General features: G+C 35.5%; 1 protein-coding gene across 5 annotated transcripts in view; it reads left to right on the top strand.

The window, feature by feature from the left end:
• Nucleotides 1-26,903, top strand: part of CARF (calcium responsive transcription factor) — an 84,324-nt gene extending 57,421 nt beyond the window's left edge. For 2 of the 5 annotated variants that reach the window (XM_035007346.1, XM_035007343.1), the window contains exons 15-19: nt 108-480; nt 2,765-2,951; nt 5,093-5,121; nt 16,169-16,307; nt 19,410-19,925. In XM_035007346.1, the coding sequence (XP_034863237.1) occupies nt 108-480; nt 2,765-2,892 (501 nt within the window). In that variant the 3' untranslated portion in view covers nt 2,893-2,951; nt 5,093-5,121; nt 16,169-16,307; nt 19,410-19,925. Of the gene's footprint in view, nt 1-107; nt 481-2,764; nt 4,752-5,092; nt 5,122-16,168; nt 16,308-19,409; nt 19,926-26,332 lie in introns of those variants that run through there. The other 3 variants (XM_035007347.1, XM_035007345.1, XM_035007344.1) reach the window with 3 other exon arrangements.
• The last annotated feature ends 701 nt before the right edge of the window (nt 26,904-27,604 follow it).

Raw genomic sequence — 27,604 nt, 5'->3', positions numbered from 1 at the left:
ACACCTGTATTTTATTCCAATTATGTGTCAAAAGAATAATATATCCTATGAGAAAATTATACTTAGTAAATTTAAACATTTTGATGTGACTCTTTTTGGTTTAAAAGGGTTTGCAGTTGCAACCAAGATTCACTGCTCCTGATGGATCAACGGCTCCGATATCAGTAAATAACCACCCTTCCTCCAGTCCTTCAAGACTCCTGGATTCATTAGAAAGTACTGTAATGAGTAATAATTCTCTACTGCTTGGTCAAAGTCATAGTCTTCAAACAGATACATGCCTTACCCCAAACAGTAGCATTATTACCTCTACCATGGGTAGCCTTCCGGGACCAGATCAAAATCTGGCTGCAATGGACCAGCTGGTGGAAGTTGGAGATGTTGAGGATACAGAGAATATGGAAGGAAGTGTTCATCGGATTCTTCTGGGAAATGTGCAGACCATCCCAATACAGATTATAGATAGCCACCCAGCTATTAGTAAGTTAAAAGCAACTTGTGATTTTATTTTTTTAGCCTTTATGGACTATCATTACTGTTACACTACAGAAAAAAAACAATCATTTCTACTCAGGGGTTTATAAAATATAAATAAAGTAAAATTACTAGAAAAAGGGAAAAATATCAAGAGCATAATAACTTTTAAACTTTATTTTTTCTTCTCCATCAAAATTATTCATTCCCTAATTACCTCAGTTTACATAGAAAATCTATGGTGATATGAAACCAGAGAGTCATTTTAGAATGCATGAAAAAAATGAGAAACTTTTTTTTTTAAGATTATGTATTTATTTATTTATTAGAAAGAGGGCATGAACGGGGGGAGGAGCAGAGGGAAAGGAAGAAGTAGACTCCCCACTGAGCAGGGAGCCCGAAGTGGGGCTTGATCCCAGGACCCTGAAATCATGACCTGAGCTGAAAGCAGATGCTTAACTGACTGAGCCACCCAGGTGCCCCATAAAATGAGAAACTTTAAAAGGAAAACATTTAGTGTAAATGTTACTGTGGAAAAAGTGTTACAAGGAAAAATGGAATGAAGTAGGCAGATATAAATATTAATGATTTTGAGTTATAAACTTAGATGTTGACTTCTATGGAAATTGAAAGGGAATTAGTTAAGCCTTGGGGACTTGGGTTTAATCCAAGACCTTGTTATCTTCACTTTGTAACAAACCCAGTCAACCTAGTGATAAATTCTAACTGCTACTTGACCTATGTCGCTCCCTTCCACATAGAATGTTTCGGATTGGGCACTTTTGTGCAGAAAGATTTGCAGTTTGCTTTGAAGAACAAAAATCTTCATAGAAATTATCCTTAGAACATACAAAGTATTTACCCTCCATTCTTAGTCATCATTCTTCTGGGTAAGGAAAAGTGTAAGGTAGTTCCTTCCAGAAAGGAATCATTATCTTTTAAATTTATTGGAAGTGTTACTTTTAAGAAAATTTATCCAGAGAGCTGTGGCAGTTGTCACTACTGAATAAGTTTAGTAGAAAAGAGGGAAAAGGAATATATGTGAATTAATCCTCAGAACTTCATGAAATAGTTGATGGTGTGCCCATTCTACAGATAGGTAAATCAAGGCTCAGGGAGGTTAAGAGATTACCTAAAAGTGATAGAGCAGGGATTTAAACCCAGATCTATCTGCCTCCAAAGTTTCTTTCCATTCTAACATGCTTCCTCCCTCTATGTTGTACCAAGGTATTTCTGGGAGCTCTAATTCAGATTGTTTTAAAGGAGACCCTCTTTGTATCTGAACTTGTATGATTTATCAAGTTAGATCATGATCTGAGGGACTACTTTACCTGAATATGAATTCTCAGGGTCACTCAAATCCATCTTCTACTGGTTTTCTTTATGGTGTGGGCTAAACTCCTAATATGCCCATATGTGACAAGCATTAGGGGTATTCAACATACTTTCCTGAGTAAATATTGGTCCCCTTAATCTTGGTTCCCTATAGCAACTGAAAAACTGATATCCCTGAGAAAGAGAAAGATTTTATCTTAGACATCCCACCTGCCAATTCAAGATAGTGTTGCTGGTATCCTGCAATCAGATTAATTTGGTCATAAGTACTTTAAAATCAGAATAGTAAGTGCATTGTACAGTGTTTCAGATAAGCAAACATACAGCTTGTAGAGCTAAGTCAGAACTATCCTTTAAGATGTGGCATATTTTTTTCTAAAGTACTTATGTAGTTGAGTTTCTTTAGGGAGGGAATATTTTCCTTATATATGGCCACATGTGGAAACCATATGGGATTGGTAACAAATTTGTAAATTTGTAATACATATACCTACTGTTTGCAAAACATCATTTTCAAATAATAGACTTCCTGACTTTTATTTACACATATTTTTAAAGGCAGTTAAGTTTAAATATGAGATAGTCCTCATAATTTTATCAAATTATGGACTGCTTTTTTGTCAAATTATCTGTAGAGGAGAGTAACTATGGTTTTCTTAGTCTCTTCTTGTTTTTATTACCAGAAACATACTGAAGGAATTTTTTTTAACTTCTCAACATTTAATTTTTTATTATTTTTCATTTTCTTTCCTTTTTTTATTGAAGTTTAGTTAACACACAATGTTTCATTAGCTTCAGGTGTACACATCCTGAGAGAATTTATTATGAATGACTATTAAGATGTCAGAAATACTGAGTTCTCAAATACACTGTTTTTTGCTTCTGAATTCATATAATTATTAAGATTCCAGTGTTATAAGTTACATTAACCTTTAGGGTTTTTCTTTTATGTTTGGTTTTAAAGTTGAAGAAAATCCAGAAGGTACCATTTCTGTGAGCCAAGTTAAGCAAGAACCCAAAGAACCAGCATTGTCTATGGAAGCAAAAAAAAATTTGGACTGTAAGAAATTATCTGCCACATAAATTATTGAAGCTTTTCAGAATTTACAACTTGGGTAACTTCTGATGTCATAAAAAAGAAGGTGAATATTGTCAAAGTGCAGCAATGTGATAAATGGACTGAAGACTAGTTCAATGAGCAACTTTGATTTAAAACTGATATGTTTGTTGCCAAGTCCATATTTTTGGAAGCTATTTTACTGCTCTCATTTTGTATAATTCTTATGCTTTTTGATTATCTGGTAAGGCCAGTATTTCAAAAGATCATCTGAATTTATTCATGACAATATAGTCTGAACACAAATAGTTACCTAACTCATCCCTTGGAAATATCCAATTTGGGTTCTGAAAAGACAAAAACAACAACAAAAAATAGTGTGTGAGTGTGTGTGTGTGTGACTGTATGTGTGTGTGTGACTATGTATGTGTGTTGACTTTTTTTAAAGTTATAAAGTAACTTATTTCCTCTTTAAAGTTGTGAAGAAATTCTTTACATTAGCAGACAGGTGAGAGATTATTTGTAGTCTGTCGCATTAGGAAAGATAAAACAGTAGTAGATCTGAATCATAACATGAAGCCCAGCATTCACATCTGTGGAAACTAGTTGCAATTTGGCTTCTTCCATTATAGTTTTTATACCTGAAACTACAAACCAATAGCATACTAATGGTCATCTAATAGAAATTTAAAGTGTCTTGGTAAGTACTCAGAATTTTAATTTGAATTAATCAGATAAGCAACAGAAATAAATGTATATTGCATGGGTTTATATAGTATTGTAGGTAAAGCACTACTTATGGATAGGAAAATGTAGAAATTGAGAGAATTCAGAAAGAATAATAGACTTCCCCTGGTGTTTACAGATGATTTGGGGGACTTTTTGATATCAGCAGAGGATTTTTTTTTCCTATTTTGTATTGAAGATTCAGCTCTGGATGGAAAAGAATTTGAGTTGTATTTATTTTTCTATGCCAGAGTTCTTACTGAATTGGTGGTATTAGAATTTATAGTATTTCAAGGTAAGTATTTGTAGTTAAAAAATTAGTTCATATTTAAAACTTTAAAACAACTATGTGTACATATGTTTGCTTGTTGAGTAAGTATATTTACTCCAAATACTGAACAGGTACTAATCACTATATTCATTGTAAGCTTCTGTTTTCTGGAAGGTTGGTAAACTAGAAATGTCAATTATAAATGGTCAAGAAATCAACGTAAAGGCTTTTTTCACCCCAGGAACCATGTGTGGGTATATTTAAAATTTTATTTTAAAGTAATAAGGATTTCAAATGGATATTAATGTTTAATATTAAATGCATATGAAATATATGAAATTTAACCTTAATATCTTACCATTTTTGGCTTTTCTAAGTCCAGTCTCCCATTCTTAATTCACTTTAATTGTTGCAGGTACACAGCATGTATCTAAGTATAAAGCATTGTTATATTAGAAGTCAGTGGAACTCTAATAAAAAGACCTTGCTCTTTAGATTTATACCCTATTTAATATAAAATGTATTATTTATACCCCTATTAATACAAAGTTAATATTCAATTACATATATGCTTTTTAGTTAGAATGGCTAACTATTCTAAGATTTGAAAATATTTGATGTCAGCATTTTCACACAGGCTGCCAAATCTGATTATGTTACTCTAAGTTAAACACAGCTCTTAGTTACCTCAAACCCAGATTTCTCTTAGTCTGTGTGTACTTAAAGGGTATAAGTCTAAATTTATAGTTTAGTATTACATTTTAGGTAATATTCTTTTCATTTGTTATTTCTAATTTTTATGGAAATTGTTTTCAAGATTTTAAGTAATCTTCACTTTTCATTAATGGCAATAGCTTATTAAATATTTTACCAATTGAACTATATTCCTTTGGAGACATTCTTTTCTTTTTTGATGTTGAGTTGTTAAGGAGAAATGCTTGTTAAGATACAAACTCTAGTGAGTTACCTAGGATGTAACTAGATGTTAGAGGATTCAGACTTTGGCACTTGATTAAGAACAAAACATAGTTAAAAAATATTTCTCTCACTTCATTCTATGTGAATGTCTCTTTCTGGTACTGATTTTTGGTTTTGTTTTTTGTTTTTATTTTTGTTTTTTATGAGGACAGAAAGTCACAGTGCATCCTCCTCACAAACAAAAAGCAAAATTAAAAAAGAGCATTGAAGGAAGGTTTAAGTCCCTAATTGTATACTCTTTTGGTTTTTAGGTAGAAACTGGAACTATCAATATTTTCATGTAAGTATTTCAATGAGTAGCTCTTTAAAAATAGTTTCTAAATTTTTAAAAATTCATTTGTCCTCTAAATGCATGTTCAGTCACAATATACCAGTATTGTGTTTTAAAGGTGCTTAGCATCGCTTTTTAAAAAGTATGTTTACATATTTTAAATATTCAGTTATTTTTTAAATGCACAGGGTATTAAATACAAGTGCATAAAATTTTCAGTATCTGTATTTGGCATTCTCCTAACAGCTCTACAGCAAACTTTGACATGTGCTCTTTTGTGTCATGTATTACAAGGTGTAATATCTGTAGTAGTGAGTTGGACATTCAAAATAAGCCGTTAGAAATTCATAATTACAGCTGAGCTTTTTTCATCATTGTGGTTTTCATGTTCCAAAGCCTCCCAGTGAACTTTATATATACTACAGTGAATTAAAGATAAACACCACCATGGTGGGCTTTTTCCTCAATATTGATTTTCTCCATAAGCAGTTAACATGCTTAAAAGAAAAAGCTTTTTATACAAAGTACCTTATCTTATCCAAGGTAAATGTTTTCTAAAAGTCACAAAATGATAGAAAACAGATTTTAGAAGCTGGTCCTGCTTCTGAGTTTCTGATTTTGAGGCCCACCAGCTTGTGTTTCATTTTTACATCCTGTCAAAATACATACTTAATCATGTGAGTATGTGAAAGATGTCATTTAATTTGTACCAGGTTTTTTAAAAAGTTTTAAAATGTGTGTATATATATATATTGTAACTTAATGTATAGTGTCCTTGTTATAATGTAATTTTTTTCATTAAAAATCCTGTTATTTTTTTCTTAAACTTGTTAGTTTTCTTTTTATACTTTTTTCTGGGGATAGTGGTAGTTTTGTTCATCTTAAAGATGTTGAATAAACACTTTAATTACATGAGAACTTAGGCTAGAAATTTATGTTCAATTTGGGACCTGAAAGTTTTTCAGCATAACTACCAGTAACTCCTCTTATCATTACATTTAGGGACATATATGCATTTAGTACTCTCAGCTCAGCCAACCATCAACATTTTAAAACAATGCAGGTAATAAGGTATTAGTAATTCTTTTTCTCACATCTTGGCATTGTGATATCTTTAAGTACAGCTTTTTATTTTTTTGGCGTAATGAAAGAAGTATGTGGTTTTTTTTAAAAGAGGAAGGATCATCAGTGTTTTTCCTCTTGGGTTTTTTTTTTTTTTCCCTTTATTCCACCTTGTCTATTTTATAGGACCGTAGAAAATCTTACTCTCTCCAGAAGGGGTACTGTATTAACTATTCCCCATCAGTTGATTTAGCTTTAGACATCTTAAATGGTGTATTACTTTGGTATCTAAATATCTGTAATTCTACTTAATTAACTTAGTTGTAATGGCAAAGCCTTAGTGTACTTTTGCCACATACACATTAACTATGAAAACTATTGTTAAATAATACAAATATTCATTGCTGATTGAATTCTTAAAACTTCAGGAATAAAATCAGAATCTTAAAAAAACTCACTAATGGATTCTAAATTTGATTCATGAGAAAAATAAATAAATTGTATGGTTAATATTGAAAACCTTTGAAAATGTGATATGGGTATAATTGTGCAGAGGAAATGTTGTTTAAGGGTAAAACTTGAAATTAGTAAATAAGTCCTGGAATTCTAAGGTACAGCATAGTAATTATAGTCAATAATACTGCATTATAAAATTCAAAGTTGCTCAGAGACTACATCTAAAAGGAAAGAATGAGGGAGGTAATAAAAAAGGGAAAAAATAATTGTGTGGCATGATAGTGGTTATTAGCTAACTCTGTGGTGGTAATCATATTGCAAAATATAAATTACCAAATCAACACATTGTATACCTTAAATTTAATGTTATGTGTCAGTCATATCTCAGAAAAAAAAAAATAATTCTGAAACCAGAGGACAGAGGGGGAGTCAGATATTGGCAGTTTTTAAAAATATTTTTATTGAGGTATAATTGACATAAAATAAATTGCACATATTTAAAGTGCACAATTTAATAAGTTTTGATATATGTATATATCTATGAAACTGTCACCACAATCAAGATAATGAACATATCCATCACCTCCAAAGATCCTAGTGCCTCTTTGTGATCCATCCCTTCTTCCTGCCTCCCACCCCTACCTCACCATCCCCAAACTACTGATTTGCTTTCTGTCACTAGAGATCAGTTTTGTCTACAATTTTATAAAAATTATATAGTATAAACATTTCTTTTTCTGACTTTTGTCACTCAGCATAGTTATTTTCAGATTCATCTATGTCAGAGTATATGAATAGTCCATTCCTTTTTACTGCTGAGTAGTATTACATTGTATGGATATACCACAATTTGTTTATCCATTCACCTGTTGATGGACAACTGGGTTGTTTACAGTTCTTGGCTATTACAAATAAAGCTGCTATGAAAATTTGTATAAAAGTCTTTGTATGAATATATGCTTTCATTGCTCTTAAGTAAATAGTGGAATGGCTGGGTCATATGGTAGGTATATATTTAACATTTTAGCAAACTCAAGTGATTGTTTCCAAAGTGGTCATACCATCTTACGTTCCTGTCAGCCATATATGAGAGTTCCAACACTTGGTATGGACAGGCTTTTATATTGTAGGCATTGTAACAGGTGTGTAGTATCGCATTGTGGTTTTAATTTCCATTTCTATAATGACCAGTGCTGTTGAACATCTTTTCATGTGTTATGTTCCATCTGTATATCTTCTTTAGTGGAGTGTCTGTTTGAATCTTTACCTCATTTTTAAATGGAATTGTTGTTTTCTTATTATAGAGGTTTAGAAAGTATATTCTAGATACAAATCTATTTTTTTTAAAGATTTTATTTATTTATTTGACAGAGCACAGCAGGGGGAGAGGGAGAAGCAGGCTCCCCGCTGAGCAGGGAGCCCGATGTGGGGCTTGATCCCAGGACCCTGGGATCATGGCCTGAGCTGAAGGCAGCCACTTAAGACTGAGACACTCAGGCACCCCCAAGTCCATTTTTTAGAAATGTTATTGACAAGTATTTTCACCTGATCTATAGCTTATCTTTTCACTTTCTTAACATAATCTTTCAAAGAACAGTTCTTTTTTTTTTTTTTTTTAAGATTTTATTTATTTATTAGAAAGAGCACACAAGCAGGTGGAGGGAGAGGGAGAGGCAGGCTCCCTGGCTGAGCAGAGAGCTCGATGGGAGGCTCCATCCCGGGACCCCGGGATCATGACCTGAGCCGATGGCAGATGCTTAACCAACTGAGCCACCCAGGCACCCCTCAAAGAGCAGTTCTTAATTGTGATTAAGTCCAGTGTATCTTTTTTTTCCTTTGTGGATCATGCTTTTGTCTAAGAGATCTAAGAGATCTTTGCCTAGCCCAAGGTTAGATTTTCTCCAGGTTTTCTTCTCAGAAGTTTTATAACTCTGAGTTTACATTTAGGTGTATGATCTATTTTGAGTTAATTTTTATATACATAGTACACAACCCTTTTTGCTTATGAATACCCAATTGTTTCAGTACCATCTTATGAAAAGACTATTTCTTTTTTTTTTAGATTTTATTTATTTATTAGAGAGAGAGAGAGACAGCGAGAGAGGGAACACAAGCAGGGGCAGAGGGAGAGGGAGAAGCAGGCTTCCCGCCAAGCAGGGAGCCCGGTGCGGGGCTCGATCCCAGGACCCTGGGATCATGACCTGAGCTGAAAGCAGACGCTTAACGACTGAGCCACCCAGGCACTCCAAGACTGTATTTCTTTATTGAATTAAATTTATACCCTTGATGAAAAATTCATTAATCACATATATTTGGGTGGCTTTCTGGACTCTCTTCTTTTTCACCGAGAGATTGTCTATCTCAGTGGTCTCAAGCAGGACAATTTTGCCTCTAGGGGACATTGCACAAAGTCTGCAGATAGTTTTAATAGTCATAGCTAGGGAGATACTACTTGTTTCTGATAGATAGAAGTCAGAGCTTCTGCTCAATATCATACAATGCACAAGGACAGTCCCCACAACAAAGAATTATCTGACTCAAAATGTGTATAGTACCAAGATTGAGAAACTCTGGGCCATACTGATGCCAGGACCACACTGTCTTGATTACTATAGCTTTACGGTAAGTCTTGAAGTCAGGTAATACAGTCTTTGAAACTTACTCTTCCTTTCAAATTTCTTTTGTCTATTCTGAGTTCTTTGTTTTCCCATGTGAATTTTAGAATCACCTTGTCAATTTCTTTTTTTGAAAATGCCTGATGGGATTTCAACTGGGATTATGTAGAATGTATAGATCAATTTGGGGATAATTGAAATCTTAATATTGATACTTTATTTTTTCCTCTGCAATGTCTTAGAGTTTTCAGTGTATAGGTCTCTCATATCTTTTGTCAGATTTATCACTAAGAACTTCTAAATGGCATTGTTTTTTCATTTCAGTTTCTTATTTTTTGCATTAATATGGATATACAATTGATTTGTTATATGGATCTTATATCTTGCAACCTTGTTAAACTCACCTATTCTCATAGCTTTTTGATACATTCTATTAGATTTTCTACATAGACAATTATGCTGTTTTACATCTTTCCAATCTGGATGCTATGTATTTCTTTTTCACAACTGTTACACTGACTAAAACCTAAACTACAGTTTTGATTAGAACTCGTTAGACTGGCCATCCTTGCCTTGTTTCTGATCTTAGGGGAAAAGCATTTAGTCTTTTCACTATTACGAGGTTAACCATAGTTTTTTCATATGTCCTTTATCAATTGAATGAGAGTCATCCTGTTCTTAGCATGCTGAGAATTTTTGTTAGGAATGGATATTTGATTTTGTCAAGTGCTTTTTCTGCATAGATTGAGATGATCATTTGGTTTTTCTTTTTTTAGTCTCAACAATGTGATAAAAGACTTTGACTGAATTTCAAAGGGTAAAACAGTCTTGCATCCTTACATTCCTGGAATAAATCATACTTGTTCATCAGGATGCATTATGCTGTTTTATATATTGTTGGGTTTCAGTTGCATTTAATGTTACTATTGATATGGTTGTGTTTGAGTCTTCCTTTCCATCTTGCTATTTGTTCCATCTGTACTTTGTTCCTTTTTCTGCCTTTTGGTGCAATTGCCCTTTTTTTATGATTCAACTTTACCTCCTTTATTGACTTATTAGCTGTAACTCTTGTTATTTTAATGATTGCTTTAATGTTTATACTGTACTATCCCAGGCTGCCTTCAAATACTATTCCATCATTTCACATATAGTATAAGAATCTTACAATAATATACTTATGTTTTTCCCCTTCTTTGTGCTATTGTGGTCACACATTTTATTTCTATATATCTTATAACCTAATAGTACATTGTTACTATTTACACTTCAAGAATCCATTATCTTGTATATATTATTTTTATATATTTTCCTGCTTTTTTGCATTTCTGGTAACTTGATTGGATGTCAGATATAACTTTTACCTTTTTGGGTGCTGGATATTTTTGTATTCCTGTAAATATTCTTGAGTTTTGTTGTAGGATACAGTTAACTTTCTTGGAAACAATTTGTTTCTTTAATGTCTTGCTTTCAAGCTTTGTTAGGTAGGACCAGAGCAGCATTTAATCTAGTGTTAATTTTGTCTCACTGTTGAAGCAAATCCCTTCTGAGTACTCTATACTGCTTTTGAATTAATAAGGTTTTCTACTCTGGCTGGTGGGAATAGGCACTCTTCTGGACCCTGCGAGCCTCAGAGGGTTGTTCTCCCCCTAGTCTCAAGTAATTTTCTTATACTCATGCACTGATCATTAAGTACTCTGTTGAATGTTAGACAGTGATCTTCCGCAGATCTCTGGAGTTTTCTGTGTAGCTCTCTCTTCTCCAGTACTTTATCCTACAACTCTAGTTGCTTTGGCCTTCCTCGATTCCAAGTTTCATCTCTTCCACTCTGAAGGCTCTGCCTGGTTTTCCACTCCGTGTGCCACAGCCTGGAAACTCTTCAGACAGCTATCTTGGATGACATAGGCCTCATCTCATTTGTTTTCCATCTCTCAGCGATCACTGTCCTCTCTTGCATGATGTCCAATGTTTTGAGAATCATTGTTTCATATATTTTATTCAGTTATATAGTTGTTTCAGCCAGGAGGATAAATCTGGTCACTTGTACTCCATCCTAACTAGATACGGAAATTCTCCAGACATGTTGATATCATGTCACATTTGGGTTTCTGCAAGCAGTCAAACTGGGAGATGATGTAGAGGTTGTAAGGGAAGCATAACGATAGATTATGAGATGGAGTAAGGTACAACAAATCTGAGTGAGACAAGTAGGTATATCATGGTGGGATTTAGGGTATAGGATTGGTCCAAAGTAATTCTCCAGAACAGCCTGATTGTATAGGGACCACCTTCGGTGGTATAGTTTCCAATCTCCAGTGGCCGGGGTTCCACTAGTCATAGTGACTCAGCCTTCTGTGTACCTTACAGAGTTAGGCCATGCAGGATACCAAAATGAATGATATGGAAGTTTGCCTTAAAGGAACTTAGTGTCTATTACAGGCGATATATAACTTTGTACAAGATAGAAAATGGTAAATTTGATAATAGGAATATGAATAAAATAAGAATTAAGAAGAAGAAGACATTACTTACAACAGACATTTTAGTAAGCACCAGGCATTGTACTTGGTGCTTTATATTGTTTGGTTAAAGCACTTGGCATTTTGCCTGGCAAAAAGTAAGTAGTTTCTTATTATTATAGCTAAGACTGGTGGTTAAGAGCATGTGCTCTGAAGTTGGGCAGTTTTGAATTTGAATCCCACTTCCTCTTAATTAGCTGTGTAACTTTGGATAAATTAATTAAACTTTCAGTTCTTCATATTTTTCTTTCTTCTGAAGAAATAGTAGTAGCTACCTAATTGAACTACTATGAGGATTTAATGAGGTAACCTATGTTGAAATCTTAGAAACTGTAACATACCAATCAATATATGTTCATTTTTATAATTAATATTAATAAAATTTTAAATCCTGAAAGTAAGCATGATCCTTATTTATTTATTTTTTTAAATAAGTTTACATCCAGTGTGGAGCCCAACATGGGGCTTGAATTCATGACCCTGAGATCAATATCTGGGCTGAAATCAGGAGTTGGATGCTCAGCCAACTGAGCTACCCAGGTGTCCCATCCTTATTTTCAAGATGATATATCTGTTAGGGAGTGTCTTTGGCTGCATGCAACAGAGACATGATTATGGTGGTTTAACCAAATAAAGGGGTCTTATTTTTTTATGGAACCAAATCTGAAGGCAGTCTTACCGGGGCTGGTATGGTGGTTCCATGTGGCCACCAGGAACCCAGTCTCCCTTAATCTTTTCATATAACCATTTCTAACATGTGGCTATCATCTATGTACTTGTTGCTTTTTGGTCCATGATGGTTGTTGCTCCACTTCCAGCGTTGATCAGAGTTCAGACAGGAAGAATGGAATAAGCAAAAGCCCTGTGCTGGGAGAGTGAGCCAAAGGTCTTTTTTAGAAGACCCATCAGCAACTTCCACTTTTATCTAATTGGTTAGAAGTGTTATGTGACCACCCTACTTATAAGGGCTGCTAGGAAATGTAGTTCTTTTAAAATCTGGACACCACCCCGAGAAAAATTATATTTTAGTAAGACAGAATTCATTGACTATCATTTAGGCCATTAATGGTGTCTCCCACAAATGGGAGAACTGAAATTCAGAAATTCAATTACTTGCTTGAGGTTGTTAAACAACTATTAAGTGATAAAGTTAATATTGGTAGCAAGGTCTGCCCAATACCTTTCCACATTCCTTTTGCCACACAGTCCAGAAAACAAGTGATCTTTCATTTTAGGATCTTTGAGTTGGATCTTTCATGACAGAATATGGACATGAGATTAAAATGCAGATGTATAGAATTCAAGGAGCAAGTAGAGGTAATTATATGGCTTATTTGGGGATACAAATATAAAGTTCATTTTGATGAGAACTTTAGGATTCAATGAAGGAAAGAAGCTGGGGAAAAGACTGGAAAGATGAGAGAAAACTTAAATGGTAGAAATTCTAGAAGGCCAGACTAAGAATTTTATATTTTGCTTAGTATGTGTTACATTTAAAGTCTTATTGAAATGATCCATTAAAGGAGCCCATTGAATCAAAAAGCTTTCCTAGGGGCACCTGGGTGACTGAGTCAGTTGGGCGTCTGCCTTCGGCTCAGGTCATGATCCCAAGGTCGTGGGATGGAGCAGCCCTGCATCTGGCTGACTGCTCAGTGGGGAGCCTGCTTCTCCCTCTCCCTCTGCCTGCCGCTTGCCCTGCTTGGGTGCGCTCTCTCTCTCAAATAAATAAATAAAATCTTTTTTAAAAAAAAGCTTTTCTAAAATCTGGATGAAACTTTAAATTTCACAGATTTCTGAAGGTAGGTATAATGACCAAATGGAAGTGATAATTTTTTGATTACGATAATAAAATTGTATAACAAATTTCTGGCCTTGACTACTGTATCTATAACTGCTTTATAGAAACTGTTGGGTTGGGGCACCTGGGTGGCTCAGTCATTAAGCGTCTGCCTTCGGCTCAGGTCATGATCCCAGGGTCCTGGGATCGAGCCCCTCATCGGGCTACCTGCTCAGCGAGAAGCCTGCTTCTCCCTCTCCCACTCCCCCTGCTTGTGTTCCCTCTCTCGCTGTGTCTCTCTGTCAAATAAATAAATAAAATCTTTAAAAAAAAAAAAAAGAAACTTGGGTTTTTACATTTATGTTCTACAAAGACACTCTAAAATCTTAAAGATGGACATTTATTCAACAAAACAGACATATTTCCTGCCCTTTTGGAGCTTACATTCCATGAGAGGGAGATAGATAAATAATAAACATAGTAAATAAGTATATATAAACATAAGCACATTATATATATTTATATTAAATATATGTACTTAAATGTATTATTGTATGTATACTATATACTTATACATTAGGTTGACAAGTGATATAGCATAAAAATGGAGCAGAGAAAGAGGGACATATAGAGTTAGTATGGTAAGAGTTGCAATTTTTAAATAGGGCAGCCAGAATGGGCCTCATTGAGAAGGTACATGCAAGCAAATTCTTAAAGACAGTAAGAGGGTCATTCAGATACCATGCAGAGCAGTGCAAATAAGGGGGAACTGCAGGATTGGGCAGTATTCACTAAGCCTGAAGGTCAGCAACAAGACTAATGTGGCTGGAGTGGAGTGAGCAAGTGAGAGAATACTGGGAAATGATATCAGAAAGATAATAGGGAGTCCGATCATGTAGGGTCTTATAATCAATCCATCATAAAGATTTTGGCTTTTACTCTGAGCAGAAATGGGAAGCCATTGCCAAGTTTTGAGCAGAAGAGTGAGAACATAATATGACTTACCCTTTAAAAGGATCATTTTGGGGATGCCTGGGTGGCTCAGTCAATTGAGCATCCAACTCTTGATTTCAGCTCAGGTCGTGATCTCAGAATCATTAGATCAAGCCCCACATGGAGCTCCATGCTCAGAGTGGAGTCTGCTCGAGATTTTCTCTCTCCCTCTACCTCTGTTCCTCCTCCACTCTCTCTCTCTCTCATAAATAAATAATAAATAGGTCATTTTGGCCATTATGTTAAGAACAAACTTTATAGTTTGTCTGTCTCTCCCGACTAGATTAAAGCTGCAGGGGCAGGGATCTTTGTCTTTTTTTGTTGTTCATTGACAGTGGCAGATGCTTAGAAAATATTTTTGAATGAATGACCATCCAGATTTTAGATTTTAGAGTGTCCTTATAAAAAATAAATGGAAAACAACCTAAAGAGAGAAGGGAAAGTTGTTGAGGAAATTGCTGAAGAATTATTTTTTAAATTATGTTAATCACCATACATTACATCATTAGGTTTTGATGTAGTGTTCCATGATTCATTGTTTGCGTATAACACCCAGTGTTCCATTCAGTACATGCCCTCTTTTTGAGTAGGAGAAAGGGGATCTAGTGTCTAAGTAAAGGGCTTGACTTTAGATAGGACCATGGATACCTTATCTATGGATAGATGACAAGGCAGACTACATGGGTAAAGATGCTGGTAGGGGGGTACAAGTGAGAGTGGAAATTCTCTTGATTGTTTCAGTTTTCTCAGTGAAATAAGAGGCAAGGCCCTTAGGTAACTGTGAAGATGGGTGTGTGGGGGAAGCATGTGGAGGAGAAAAGCTAGTATGAGAGTAATTAGGCAAGGGAAATATAATATTAATGGTTATTAATGATTAAGGGTTCATTTAGGGTTCATGTTCATAAATTGAAAATTAGTCAGCATGTTTGTGTGTTTTTGTCCAGTCATGATCAGCAGTGGCTGAGTGTTTATTGAGAACCAGACACTTTGTTACCTGCTGGCTATATAAAAGATTAATAAAACCTAATCCTAGCCCTATAGGGACTCACGGTGTAGTGGCAGGCAGGTTTTTTTAAGATTTATTTATTTCAGAGAACACACATGCAAGGGAAGGGGCAGAGGGAGAGAATCTCAAGCAGACTCCCTGTTGAGCTGGGAACCCTATGTGGGGCTTGATCTCACTACCCTGAGATCATGACCTGAGCTGAAATCAAGAGCTGGCTGCTTAACCAATTGAGCCACCTAGGCACCCCATGGCAGACAGTTTTTTAATCAACTAGTTATAAAATGGTGTGATAAGTACTTTCGATTCAAACAGAGGAAAAAGCATTGTAAATCAAAGAAGTTCCAGGCTAGTGAACAATTCAGGTTATGGAGGGAACAATGGATTAGTCTAAGAAGGCAAACGATTGTGAATCACTTCCAAACTCTTACTTCCCAGTGTCCAATCAAAAAGGTATTATGTATAAACTTTGTATAATTCCAATCAGATTCTCTGCCTTGCAACTCATCTTAAAATAGATCCCAGAACTCATAAATATTGCACGTCTGACTTCCCCTGTGAGATACTAAGACTATCCAGATAGTATTCTCCCGTACTGCAGTAAGCAAAAACCTCAGTTTTGCTTTATCAACAGGTTATTTTGGAGGTATTTTAAAGGAGCCAGCATTTGACGGTCTTGGAGGTCTTATCAAAATCTGGTCACCTTGGAAACAGCATGCTTTTCTGAGGCCTTTGAGCCTCCTGCACAGGGTCTCTCCAATGACAGTGGTGAGGTAAGTTCATATTGGGTTTGAGCTCTGATTTCTAATTTTTTCATCAAATACCCCAAATGCTAGTTTTGTTTCGTTTGAGAGTGGTATCTAGGAATAAACTCTTTTTAAAAATCCATTGATTGATCAGGTTTGAAAAACTTTTATTTGGTAGAAATCTACATTATTACTGTCAATACTACTGTTTGTTTGTCCTTGTCATTTCTTCATTGTGCATCTATAAGAGGAAGTTCATAGGGATGAAAATGGTTGTAAATTTATAGGTTCAGAAGGTTTCTCTTCAGACTGCCATCCTTTGGAAAAATTGTCTCAAGTCATTTATGAAAGTTTTATGAGAATTTTTCCCACTCTTGTTTTGTCCATGAAAGTCTGGTTTTCTTTAGGAGGGGGCCCCAAGATTCAAGGTTCACATTTGGCTAAGTGTTGTCAGACTCATAGGTTTATCTTTAGTTTGGTTCTGTAGCCATTCTGGACTGGGCTCCCACATGTTAAATGTATTTATGTTAGAATCAAAATGTGTTTTGTTGCTTTATAAATGATAAAAGAATTATTTGGAATTATTGTTTTTTGGGGGAACTTCTGATATAAGCAAAACTGTTCATTTGGGGAGGTACTTTGAAGCAAAAAGGAAGCAATATCCCAAACATACAGTTGTCTACATTTTAAGGCAAGAGGAAAATTCCAAAATATATTGAGGGATTATGAAATTGCCTCCTTAAAAGATTCTTTGGCAAAGGCAAGAAAAAAATATGAAAAATTTAGAACTGTCTTTTCTAAATCCTTTAAAATCACAAGTTGAACATGATCCCTTTATTCTTCTATTCCACTTCCTCCTATGTTCCTGCATTCCCCTCTGTTCTGTCTCTCCTTCTGACTTTTTCTCCTTCCCTTCAAAATGCCCCATAAAGAGATAGTTTTATTCCTCTAAAAGAGAAAGATCACTTTAATATAAGAAATACCCTCTCATTTTTATACTTAAAGTATTAACAATTACTGGCGTTTTTATCGTATAAAATCAAATTGTCAAGGTGCCTAAATTAATGTTTAAACCAGCTGTAATGATGGACGCCCCCTCTCCCTCATCCTCTTGTGTGCATGTATGTCAAAATAGGTTTTCCTGCATCTAAACTTTCCCCTCTCTTTAATTAAGGAGAGATAATTAGTCTTTTACAATGGTAATTTTGTCTTTGACTGAAGCTGGCTCCCTCTCATTTTTAATTTCTATTCTTCTTTTCCCTCCTTAGGGAAACATTAAAGATTAATTGATGAAAACAATTATTCTGTCATTATGTGCTCATTCTAGTCTAATGAAGAATTTCTAAAATAGAAAAATCATTAAACTGTGTTGTGTTTCTTTTTCTTCAAAATTGTTTTTAAGAGATATTTCTGGTTAAAACTACAAGAAAAGGGGCACCTGGGTGGCTCTTTTGGTTGAGCGTCAGTTCTTAATTTTGGCTCAGGTCATGATCTTAGGGTTATGAAATAGCGCCCCACCTTGGACTCTTGTGTTCAACGCAGAGTATGCTTGTCCCTTTCCCTTTGCTCCTCCCCATGCTCGCTCATGCTCTCTCTCTGTCTCTTGCTCAAATAAATAAATAAATAAATAAAATCTTTAAAAAACTGCAAGAAAAGAAAAAATCTTGGTTCCAAGATGAAGGACTTTGAAACAGGATTTAAAGAGTTTTTATAATTTCATTTATGAATACAAAGTTTATATGTCATGCAGAAACTGTTCATAAAATATTCCTGATAGAGGAATCATGGACAAATTAGAATGAGTTAATCATATTGGTTTAAAGGATTAAAAACAATTATCTTCCTGACTTTAATATATTACATTAATACCAACACAATATGCTAGTTTATACAAGAAGATTGAACATCTCATAATTTAAACTTTATATATTTCTTGCATTGGTTTTATGGGACACAATATTATCATTATTTCTACAAATTATGCTACAAAAATGTGGAGTCATGATTAACTAGATAAAATTGTAATGATAGATAACTTTTAAAAGTTTATAGTCTTATTTCTATAATATCAAAAATCTTAAGAACTTTATATTAGGGGCACCTGGGTTGCTCAGTAGGTTAAGTGTCTGCCTTCGGCTCAGGTCATGATCCTAGGGTCCTGGAATTGAGCCCCGTGTTGGGGCTCCCTGCTCAGTGGGGAGTGTGCTTCTCCATCTCCCATTGCTCCCCCGCTTGTGTGCTCGCTCGCTCTCAAATAAATCTTTTTAAAAAAAGAACTTTATATTTAACTAAAATGGTAATTTCTAGTTCCTTAGCTAACTTAAAGACCTTAGACAAAGGTTAAACTGAGTTAATTGATACATAATTTTTGAATACTTGGACAAAATCTAAAGAAAAAAATGAGTGACATTGGCCACAAAGCAGTTTTATTTTACTGTTATTCTTATATATTTAAAAATAGATACAGATTAGGGCTCCTAGCTGGCTTAGTTGGTAGAGCATATGACTCTTGATCTCAGAGTTGTGAGTTTAAGCCCCACATTGGGCCTAGAGCTTACTTGAAAAAAAAATAAAATAAAAATAGGTAGATTTATAGGATGTGAAAATGCTTTTGGAATTTTTTTTTTTAAGTAGGCTCCATACCCAGCTTGGAGCCCAAAGTGGGGCTTGAACTCATGACTCTGAGATCAAGACCTGAGCTGAGATCAAGAGTCGGACACTTAACCAACTGAACCACTCAGGCATCCCTGGATTTTTTAATATACATAATCTCCTTAAAATTTATAAGGACAATATGACAAACATGCTCATTAGAAAAATAACTAAACAATTCCTTATTTTCTGTTTTCTAGTTTAGCCTAGGGAGAAATAAGGTTAAATGGAGCAAGTAAGACTATATTCTGTATAATTACAGAGAGATAGGAATATGTATGCAAAACCATGTGTGTGGTTTGTTTCTTAAATTGTTGCACTTTGTATGATACATTGATAGAATGCTGAAGTGCACTTCTAAAAGCAGAGCATCAGCATTAACTCAGAGGCAGCATTCTGAAAGGATGGGTGCCATCCTTGAAGATGTAATATATGCCTTATTTCAGAGAACTCTGTATGTTGCTGTGTTCCTGACAGGAAGAATACATGGGTCCAGTCACCAAGGACAGAAGCAGGAGTAGCCCCGATGACATTCCCCGATGACATGACTGGGAGATTTTCTGCTTCCCATCCTTTTAATTCTGGACTCTGTAGGTCCTGGTCCCCAAAGGGAGCATACTCTTGCCAGGGGGAACACAAAGTTTTTATTCAACTATAAGACAGCAGCTTTATCTTATAGAGCTGCTGTCAGTGCACTTTGATGTCCCTGTATCCAGGCACCAACAGGTAAGAAGAAGCATCAATATACTGGCAGGGGTGATCAACCCAGATCAGCAGGAGGACGTAGAACAGGGAGACTGCAGGTGGAACCCAGATGATTCATTTGGGCACCTTTTGGTATTTCCATGCCCCATTGTAACTGTGAATGGATGCATGCAGCAGTGTCAGCGTCAGAACAATATGATTGCTCGATTTGAGTCATACTGATGTGGGAAACAAAGGCAAAAGAAAAATTAAATTTCCTTACTACCTACAGCCCATTGACAAGTCCTTGAAACAAGCGGAGTGACATTCCTCTAGGAACTCAGCTACCTCAATGTTACACTTCGCTAAGGGCAAAAGGCAATCTTAGCCTGACCCCCAGGATCCTGTAAGTCTCCTCTAACATAAAAAAATTCCTTTGGAAACTTCATCTCTACACCCCAAGATATATGTTGGCAGTCAGATATACATCTGAAGGGTCTCATGACTAAGGTGTTATTAGACAGTAATAGATGACCTTTTCCTAATAATAGCTTGCCCCCTCAAGGTTCTGGAAACCTTGCTTCCAAAATTTCTTAGAGACTTACACTATCCCTAACCCCCTCCCAACTTGAAAGTATATAATCACCACTCCTCATGACCCCAGTGCACCTCTTTCTGCCCACGGGTCCTGTCCCTGTGCATTCATAAAACCACCTTTTTGCACCAAAGACATCTCGAGAGTTCTTTCTTGGCCGTCGGCCCCGAACCCTAACGTCTTTCCTACATCAGTACCACCAGTAAACCTCCAAGACCTGGTGAGGTAATAGCTGAGGGCGAGGGAAATTAGAATAACTACTGGAAGTGGGAGAGCATGAACACCAGTTGTAACTCTAAAGATCAACTCCAGTGTCAGAGGTTCCTTCTGAGTTTCCCCTCAGGAAGACAGACCCAGAAGAACCATGGAACACTGGCACTCTGACCTGTGGGAAGAGAGAAATCTGCTCAAGACAAGAGGTAGGCCACGGCAGCTATGAAAATGAGCCGCTCAGAGCTCCTGCTGCAGATGGAGTAATTGAGAAATGGTCCCAGCTGCTGTGCTCTGGATCTACCATGGTGCTTGTGCAGAAGCTGTGCTTCCCACAGGCTGCTCCCAGGCAATGGCTGAGATGGCAGAAGTACAAAGATGGTCCCATTTCTGTGAGAAGGAGGACTCTTTGACTTGAGGTTTCCCCATCAGCCTTGCAGACTTTACTCAATACTAATGAGGCCCTTGCATTGAAGAACTGAAGTTAGAACCCCCAAACCTCATAAATATCTCACCTTTGCCCTTCCTCCTCAGAGACACTGCTAAGATCTGTCAAGGTAGTATTCTCCTTACTGCAATAAGCAAAAAACTTAGTTTTGCTTTATCAACAGGTTATTGTAGTGGTATTTTTAGGGAGATAGCACACAATAGATAAAAAGGAACCATCATTCAAAAAGCAAAGGGAAGAGCTTCACAGGTAGGAGGAACAGTAAATGCAAAGGCCTTGAGGTGGAAAAAAGGTATTAAAGGACAGAAAGGCCAATGTGGTTTTAGCTTAGAAGCAATAGAAAAGGTGGTATGAGATGAGGTCAGAAAAGTGCAGAAGGCCTTGGAGTCCATGGTAATTATAGTATCAATATCATTCTCAGTAAAACAAAACCCATTAGAGGATTTTTAGTGGAGGAGTGATATACCTGGGTGTATATGTTGTAGAAGAATGTATTTTGGGGGACATGAATGGAAACGGGGACAACAATTAGGAGGTTATTGGAATGGCACAGGTGAGAGCTTAGGTGATTTGGATCTAGAGTGATAGTGATACAGGAAGCAAAGAGAAATGGACAAATTAAGGATATATTTTGGAGATAGAATCATAAGGATTTGCTGATTGGTTGGCTGATGGAGAGGACATGTGGGGATGCATGTGAAGGGAAGGAATGAAGAATGACTCCTGCCAAGTTTTTAGCCTTGAGCAACTGTGTGAATGGTAGTGAATTCTACTGAGTTGAGGAAAACTGAGGGGAGGAATAGATTCAGAAAAGAAAAGCAAGAGCTATTTTTTGGGCCTGGTTGGTTTTGACTTCCAAATGGAAATGTTAAGTAGGCATTTGGAGTTATAAGTATAGAGGTCAGGATTGGAGATAAATATTTTTGTGATCTCTCAACATATGGATGGTAATGAAAAACTAGAGAACAGAGAGATCACCTGAGGAAAAAAATGCAGATAAAGAAGAGAAGAAAAACTGAGGGTTCTAGAGGGGAGGGGGGTGGGGGGATGGGTTAGCCTGGTGATGGGTATTAAAGAGGGCACGTACGGAATGGAGCACTGGGTGTTATATGCAAACAATGAATCATGGAACACTACACCAAAAACTAATGATGTAATGTATGGTAATTAACATAACATAAAAAAAAAAAAAGAGAAGAATGCACAGGATCTAGCCCTGAGGCCCTCCAACATTTAGGTTAGTTAGAGAAGGAAATACATCTAAGAAGTTAAAAGGAACACCAAGAATGCTTAAAACAGGTAAATTGAGTCCACTTTGGAATCTGTGAGGAAATGTCGAGGCAGGAAGCATCTCAGATTAGATTAGTTGCTAATTAAAGCAATCTCTTCAATCCCTTAGTTAACAAATACATATTCAGTATATACAATGTATTATAACAGAGGTGTCCAAGAGACATTACAATATAAGGTGGTAAGTCCAGTCTGAATGGCCCTTAATAAACCGTGTTTATATATAACACTCCCCTACAAGTGAGGCATATCAGATTTTTAGACTTGATTATAAAAATATTTCAGAAAAGTCTGTCTTTCTGCTCTCTAGTCTTTTTTTTTTTTTAAAGATTTTATTTATGAGTGAGAGAGTGCACAAGGCGGGGAGGGGCAGAGGGAGAGGGAGAGGCAGGCTCCCTGCTGACCCCAAGATCATGACCATGACCAGAGCAGAAGGCAGACAACAACTGAGCCACCCAGGTGCTCCTGTTTTCTAGTCTTTTTTAAACCAACTACCTTAAGCTTTCAATTTTTATCTTCTTTATGCATTAGTCAATTTTTAATTTAATAAACATTAAACTTTTTTACTTATTTTGCTTTTACCTAAAATATGGTTAGGTGGCAGTAATAAATTCTGCCTTTAAAAAGATGATTAGAATTATATAAATATATTAACTATCTTAAGAAGACCCTTCCTGTCTTTTCAGGTTTGATTAATATTTGAAAATACATTGTAATGCTTTGATATTCTTCAAAAATAATTTAACCAAAGGATATAGGAAAGAACAAAACAAAGCAAAAACATCTAGCTTGTAGTAGCTATAAAACAATTTGTGGCTTTCATAGTAACAGACTTCTGTATCAGTTGCATAATAGTGATTATTTATTCATGGAGTCTTTTTAGTTCCATGGAAACACTGAGATCATTTTAATTTTTAATTACACTAGAGTTTACAGTTCCATAGATTTTAACTCTGTAGTAGCAAGTACAGAAGCTAGAGCTTTACCCATTTCCACTTTAAAAAATATAAAGGAGGAAGAGAGGGTTTAAAATAATCATGAATTTCATTTAGTTACAACCTTTAGCTGTATAATTTCTCCTAAACCTGCCCTGCAATTTTATGTCCAATTAATTCTTCGATTTTTGTCTCTACCCTTTGACTAAAAGTGTTTTCACAGGAAATAACTGCAGTGCGAAATTCAGCAATGGGTGCTGTTAAGTAGTTTGTGAGATATCTAAAGTTGTTGTGAAGTAGTAGAAGCAGAGGACTAGATCTGGCACTTAGCTGAATTATCTTAGGTGAATCACTTTATTTCTCTGGCCCTCGATTTCTTCCTCTGCAACCTGAGGACTGAGGTTGAATGATAGAATTCAATGGTTCTCTGAAATAGCTTGGCTATGTGGTGCCCAGGACCTGTGGCAACTATCCACATGGGCCCTACAAATATGTTGATAATATTTCTCATGATAGGAGTATTTGTCAACAGGGACTGGAAGCAGAACAGTAATAAAAAGCTATTAAGTGGAATAATTTGTACACGAAGTAGGTCTGATGAAGATTTTATAGATATGAAATCTTTTTTTTTAACCCCCTCTCTAAATCATTAAATTTCCTGATACATAAGTTTTACAGGTTCGTTTCCTATTTGGTCAAAGTGATTTTCAGAGTGGAAACGATGTTATTGTAGTCGTTCTAATTTATTACTAGTTGTTGTTAATCTCTTACTGTGCCTAGTCTATAAATTAAAATTTATTGTAGGTATGTATAGGAAAAGACGTGGTATGTATAAGGTTTAGTATTATCCATGGTTTCAGGCATCCATTGAGGGTCTTGGAACATTTCTCTCATGGATAAGAGAGGATTACGGTAATTTGTCTTCTTTAAACATAATTTGGATCATATGCAGTTATAAATCCTACCTTTTTAAAAAATGAACACTACATTGTATTAAAGGTTTCTTCAAAATGTTTTTAATTGATGCATAGTATTGCATAACATGTTTTTCACATCTATTTTATTCATCCTCAGATTGTTGAAAATTTAGACATTTTCAATATTTTTAATGCCAAATATTTTTTGTATAAAAGTCAGTTTTTGCGTCTCTGACTACTATGTTTTTGGTTTGGATTCCTACACATAAAATAACTGTTTGAACAGCATAAGCATTTTTACTCTTGGTAATATTATCAAATTTTTTTCCATAAATTATTGTCTATCTCAAAGTAATTTTTGATTGTGCATTTAATCACATCCTCATGAGAATTAAATATGATAATTTAAAGACTTCTAATTTGAAATACCTTTTGTTCAGATTAACATTTTTTATTAGTGAAGTGTTTTCATATCCACTAGCCCATTTTTATATTGCAATTCAGTTAAAAAATCAATTTCTGTTGGCCTTGTATTTAAAAAAAAAAGGGAGCACCTGGGTGGCTCAGTCATTAAGCGTCTGCCTTCGGCTCAGGTCTTGATCCCGGGATCCTGGGATTGAGACCCGCATCGGGCTCCCTGCTCTGCGGGAAGCCTGCTTCTCCCTCTCCTGCTCCCCCTGCTTGTGTTCCCTCTCTCGCTGTGTCTCTCTCTGTCAAATAAATAAATAAAATCTTTAAAAAAATAAAAATAATAAAAATTTAAAAATTAAAAAATGTTAAAAAAATATATTTTTTTATTTTTCATTTTTAAATTTTTTGTTGAGATCTTTAAATCATTTGATTTATTAAATCAATGAAAAACATTTAGGGAAAAGCAGTAGGAAAGAGATGGGGAAAGTTATCTCCCTTAGGATAGGGTGTAAATCAGTGGAAGAACTGCCCAGATGTGAATCCTGTGTTATGTAATGTTTGTAAATCCTACCTTTCTCTCTGCAGTCCTTTGTTTATTTTTTAAAAACATGTTTATGGGATCATTGTTTTTCTTTTATTACTCGAATAGATCTCTAGTTGTAAAAGATTCAAATATGGAAGCATACATAGGAAATTACTTCCTCCCTGACACACTTCCTTATAGATAACCATTATCAACAGCATTTTAGAGTATAGTATTCCTATTCTTATTCTACTAATATGTACATATCTCCATATTCTTTAAGTATGTATATGTAAATATACATGGATATATATATAAATGTAAATAGATCATATAATACCTACTATTCAGAATCTTAGTTTCTTTACCTAATAGTATGTCGTCAAGAGTTTCCTTTTTCTCCCTACAATGTAAGAAGCATCCTTTCCCTCATTATATACATGACACATGACACATGATCATAATAAAAAATTTGATTAAGATATGAAAGATGTTTTTAAAATAGTAAAAATCACCTGAAATCAGTCCAGAGATAACCACCATTAATATTTTGGCAATCATTCTTTCATGCATCTCTTAATAGATCTTAAGTAATTAATGTTTATTCTGATACCAACTGGTATACTGCAATTCAGTTCTGGCATTAACCACCCAAAGTTAGCACAGACCACACAAATTTAAAGACATGGTCTCCAACAAGACTGCCCCTACTTCAGATACCAGTCAAAAGTGGAGTCCCCTGGCCCCTGCATGTCCAGCTGCCTACAAATCTGGGACAATCCCATGACCCCTGAAGGTTTGATAATTTGCTGGAATGACTGAGAACTATACTTAACAGGGCGCCTGGGTGGCTCAGTTGGTTAGGTGACTGCCTTCGGCTCAGGTTCTGATCCTGGAGTCCCGGGATCAAGTCCCGCATCAGGCTCCCTGCTCAGCAGGGAGTCTGCTTCTCCCCCTGGCCCTCCCCCCTTTCATGCTGTCTCTATCTCATTCTCTCTCTCAAATAAATAAAATCTTTGAAAAAGAATAACTATACTTAACAATTACAGTTTATTAGAAGAATACAAGACAGAAACAGCCTAATAAGAGACATTTAATGTGAGGTCTGGGAGAGTCCTGAATGCAGAGGTTCCCATACTTTTTTCCTCATGGAATCAGGGCACTTCACCCTCCCATCATATCAATGTGCTCACTGACCAGGAAGGACCACTGAGCTTCATGACTTTAGCTTTTATTGGAGTTTCATTACATAGACACAATTGATTAAATCATTGGCCTGTGATGGAACTCATTCTCCAGCCCCCTCCTTTTCCCAGAGGTCAGGAGGTTGAGTTGATATCATATGACTCAAAGCCCCAGACTTCTAATCACATGGTTGGTCTTTCAGGCATGACCAGCTATCCTGAACTATCCTGAAGGTATCTAGGGCCCACCATGAGTAACCTCATTTGCATAAATTCAGATGTGATCTAAAGGGCTCATGAATAATAGAGACATTCCTTTTACTTGGGAAATTCTAGGAACTTAGTTTACTCCCAGGAACCAAAGACAAAGGTGAGTTAAATCTTTATTATACAGAAGTGTCATATATAGTTTGTTTTTTATTGTAGATGCCTATTTTTATCTCTGATTTCTTACTGTGTCTGTATATTAGTTCTATCTCATCTTTTCCCCAAGGCTACAGTATGAAACTTAACATGTTTTATATTTTAATGTATTAACTCTGTCTATAAATAGTTCTTTTTCTCATTTTCTAGTTTGCCCTTTAATTTGGTAATTAAAATGCTTAGTCCTATGCCTAGTCCTTCTCCTTTAGACAGTAAATAAATATCTTATAGCTTTTAAGTCTTTTTTTCCCCCGTATATTGAACTTATTTCGGTACAGAGTGCAGGTAAAATTTAAATGGAGTTTTGTTTTGTTTTGTTTTGTTTTTAAGTAACCAATTGTCCCAACACAATGAATTTTCATTTTTCAGATTCACCTTTGCCAGGAGTGGGTGAGTTGTAAGGAATTAGGGGTTTGATATGTTGTGAGGAAGGTATTATTATCCCCATTTTTTAGATGAAGACACTGATATTCAAAGTGGTTAAATAATTTTCCCCAGTTTATCTGGAAAGGACAGAATTGTCTATCTGAACCTGAAGCCTAAAAAACACATTTATTAAATACATTTTTTTGAAAAGGGCATTTAATAACCAACATTGGAGTCACACGTAAGTACCAAATGACTTAGTGGGTACGTAAGATTATAAAATAATTTGTTCTGATATGAAGATTGAAAATTGAGCAGAACATAGGTGAAAATCTAGTCATGACAGTGGAAAATTACATTAAGCATAAATCTGGATCTCCAAACACAAAATAAATTTCCATTGTGTGGATCAATTTAAATTAATACTCTACTTGTTACTGAGTCATACAGAAATGACTAAAAATGTTCACCAAATTTTGGGAGTATGTTTATAATGGTTCAACTGGTAAGTTTTGTGATGCACATACTAAGAAAATTCATGTGAAGAAGTCCAAAGAGGCATATTAAAGAAATAGCGATCTTCCTGAGCCGCTCAAATTCAGAGACTCCTGCATTATAGAGGACTATTCAAAGACACGTGCTGTACATTGAGACAGAAAGTGATTAAGTCCCAAATTGAAGGTCAC

This window comes from Mirounga leonina, unplaced genomic scaffold, assembly GCF_011800145.1.
Source record: "Mirounga leonina isolate KUSES-001 unplaced genomic scaffold, KU_Mleo_1.0 Mir_151, whole genome shotgun sequence".
NCBI classification, from domain to species: domain Eukaryota; kingdom Metazoa; phylum Chordata; class Mammalia; order Carnivora; family Phocidae; genus Mirounga; species Mirounga leonina.
The sequence above is the reverse complement of the archived record's forward strand: the minus strand, read 5'-3'. Positions and strand labels throughout refer to the sequence as shown.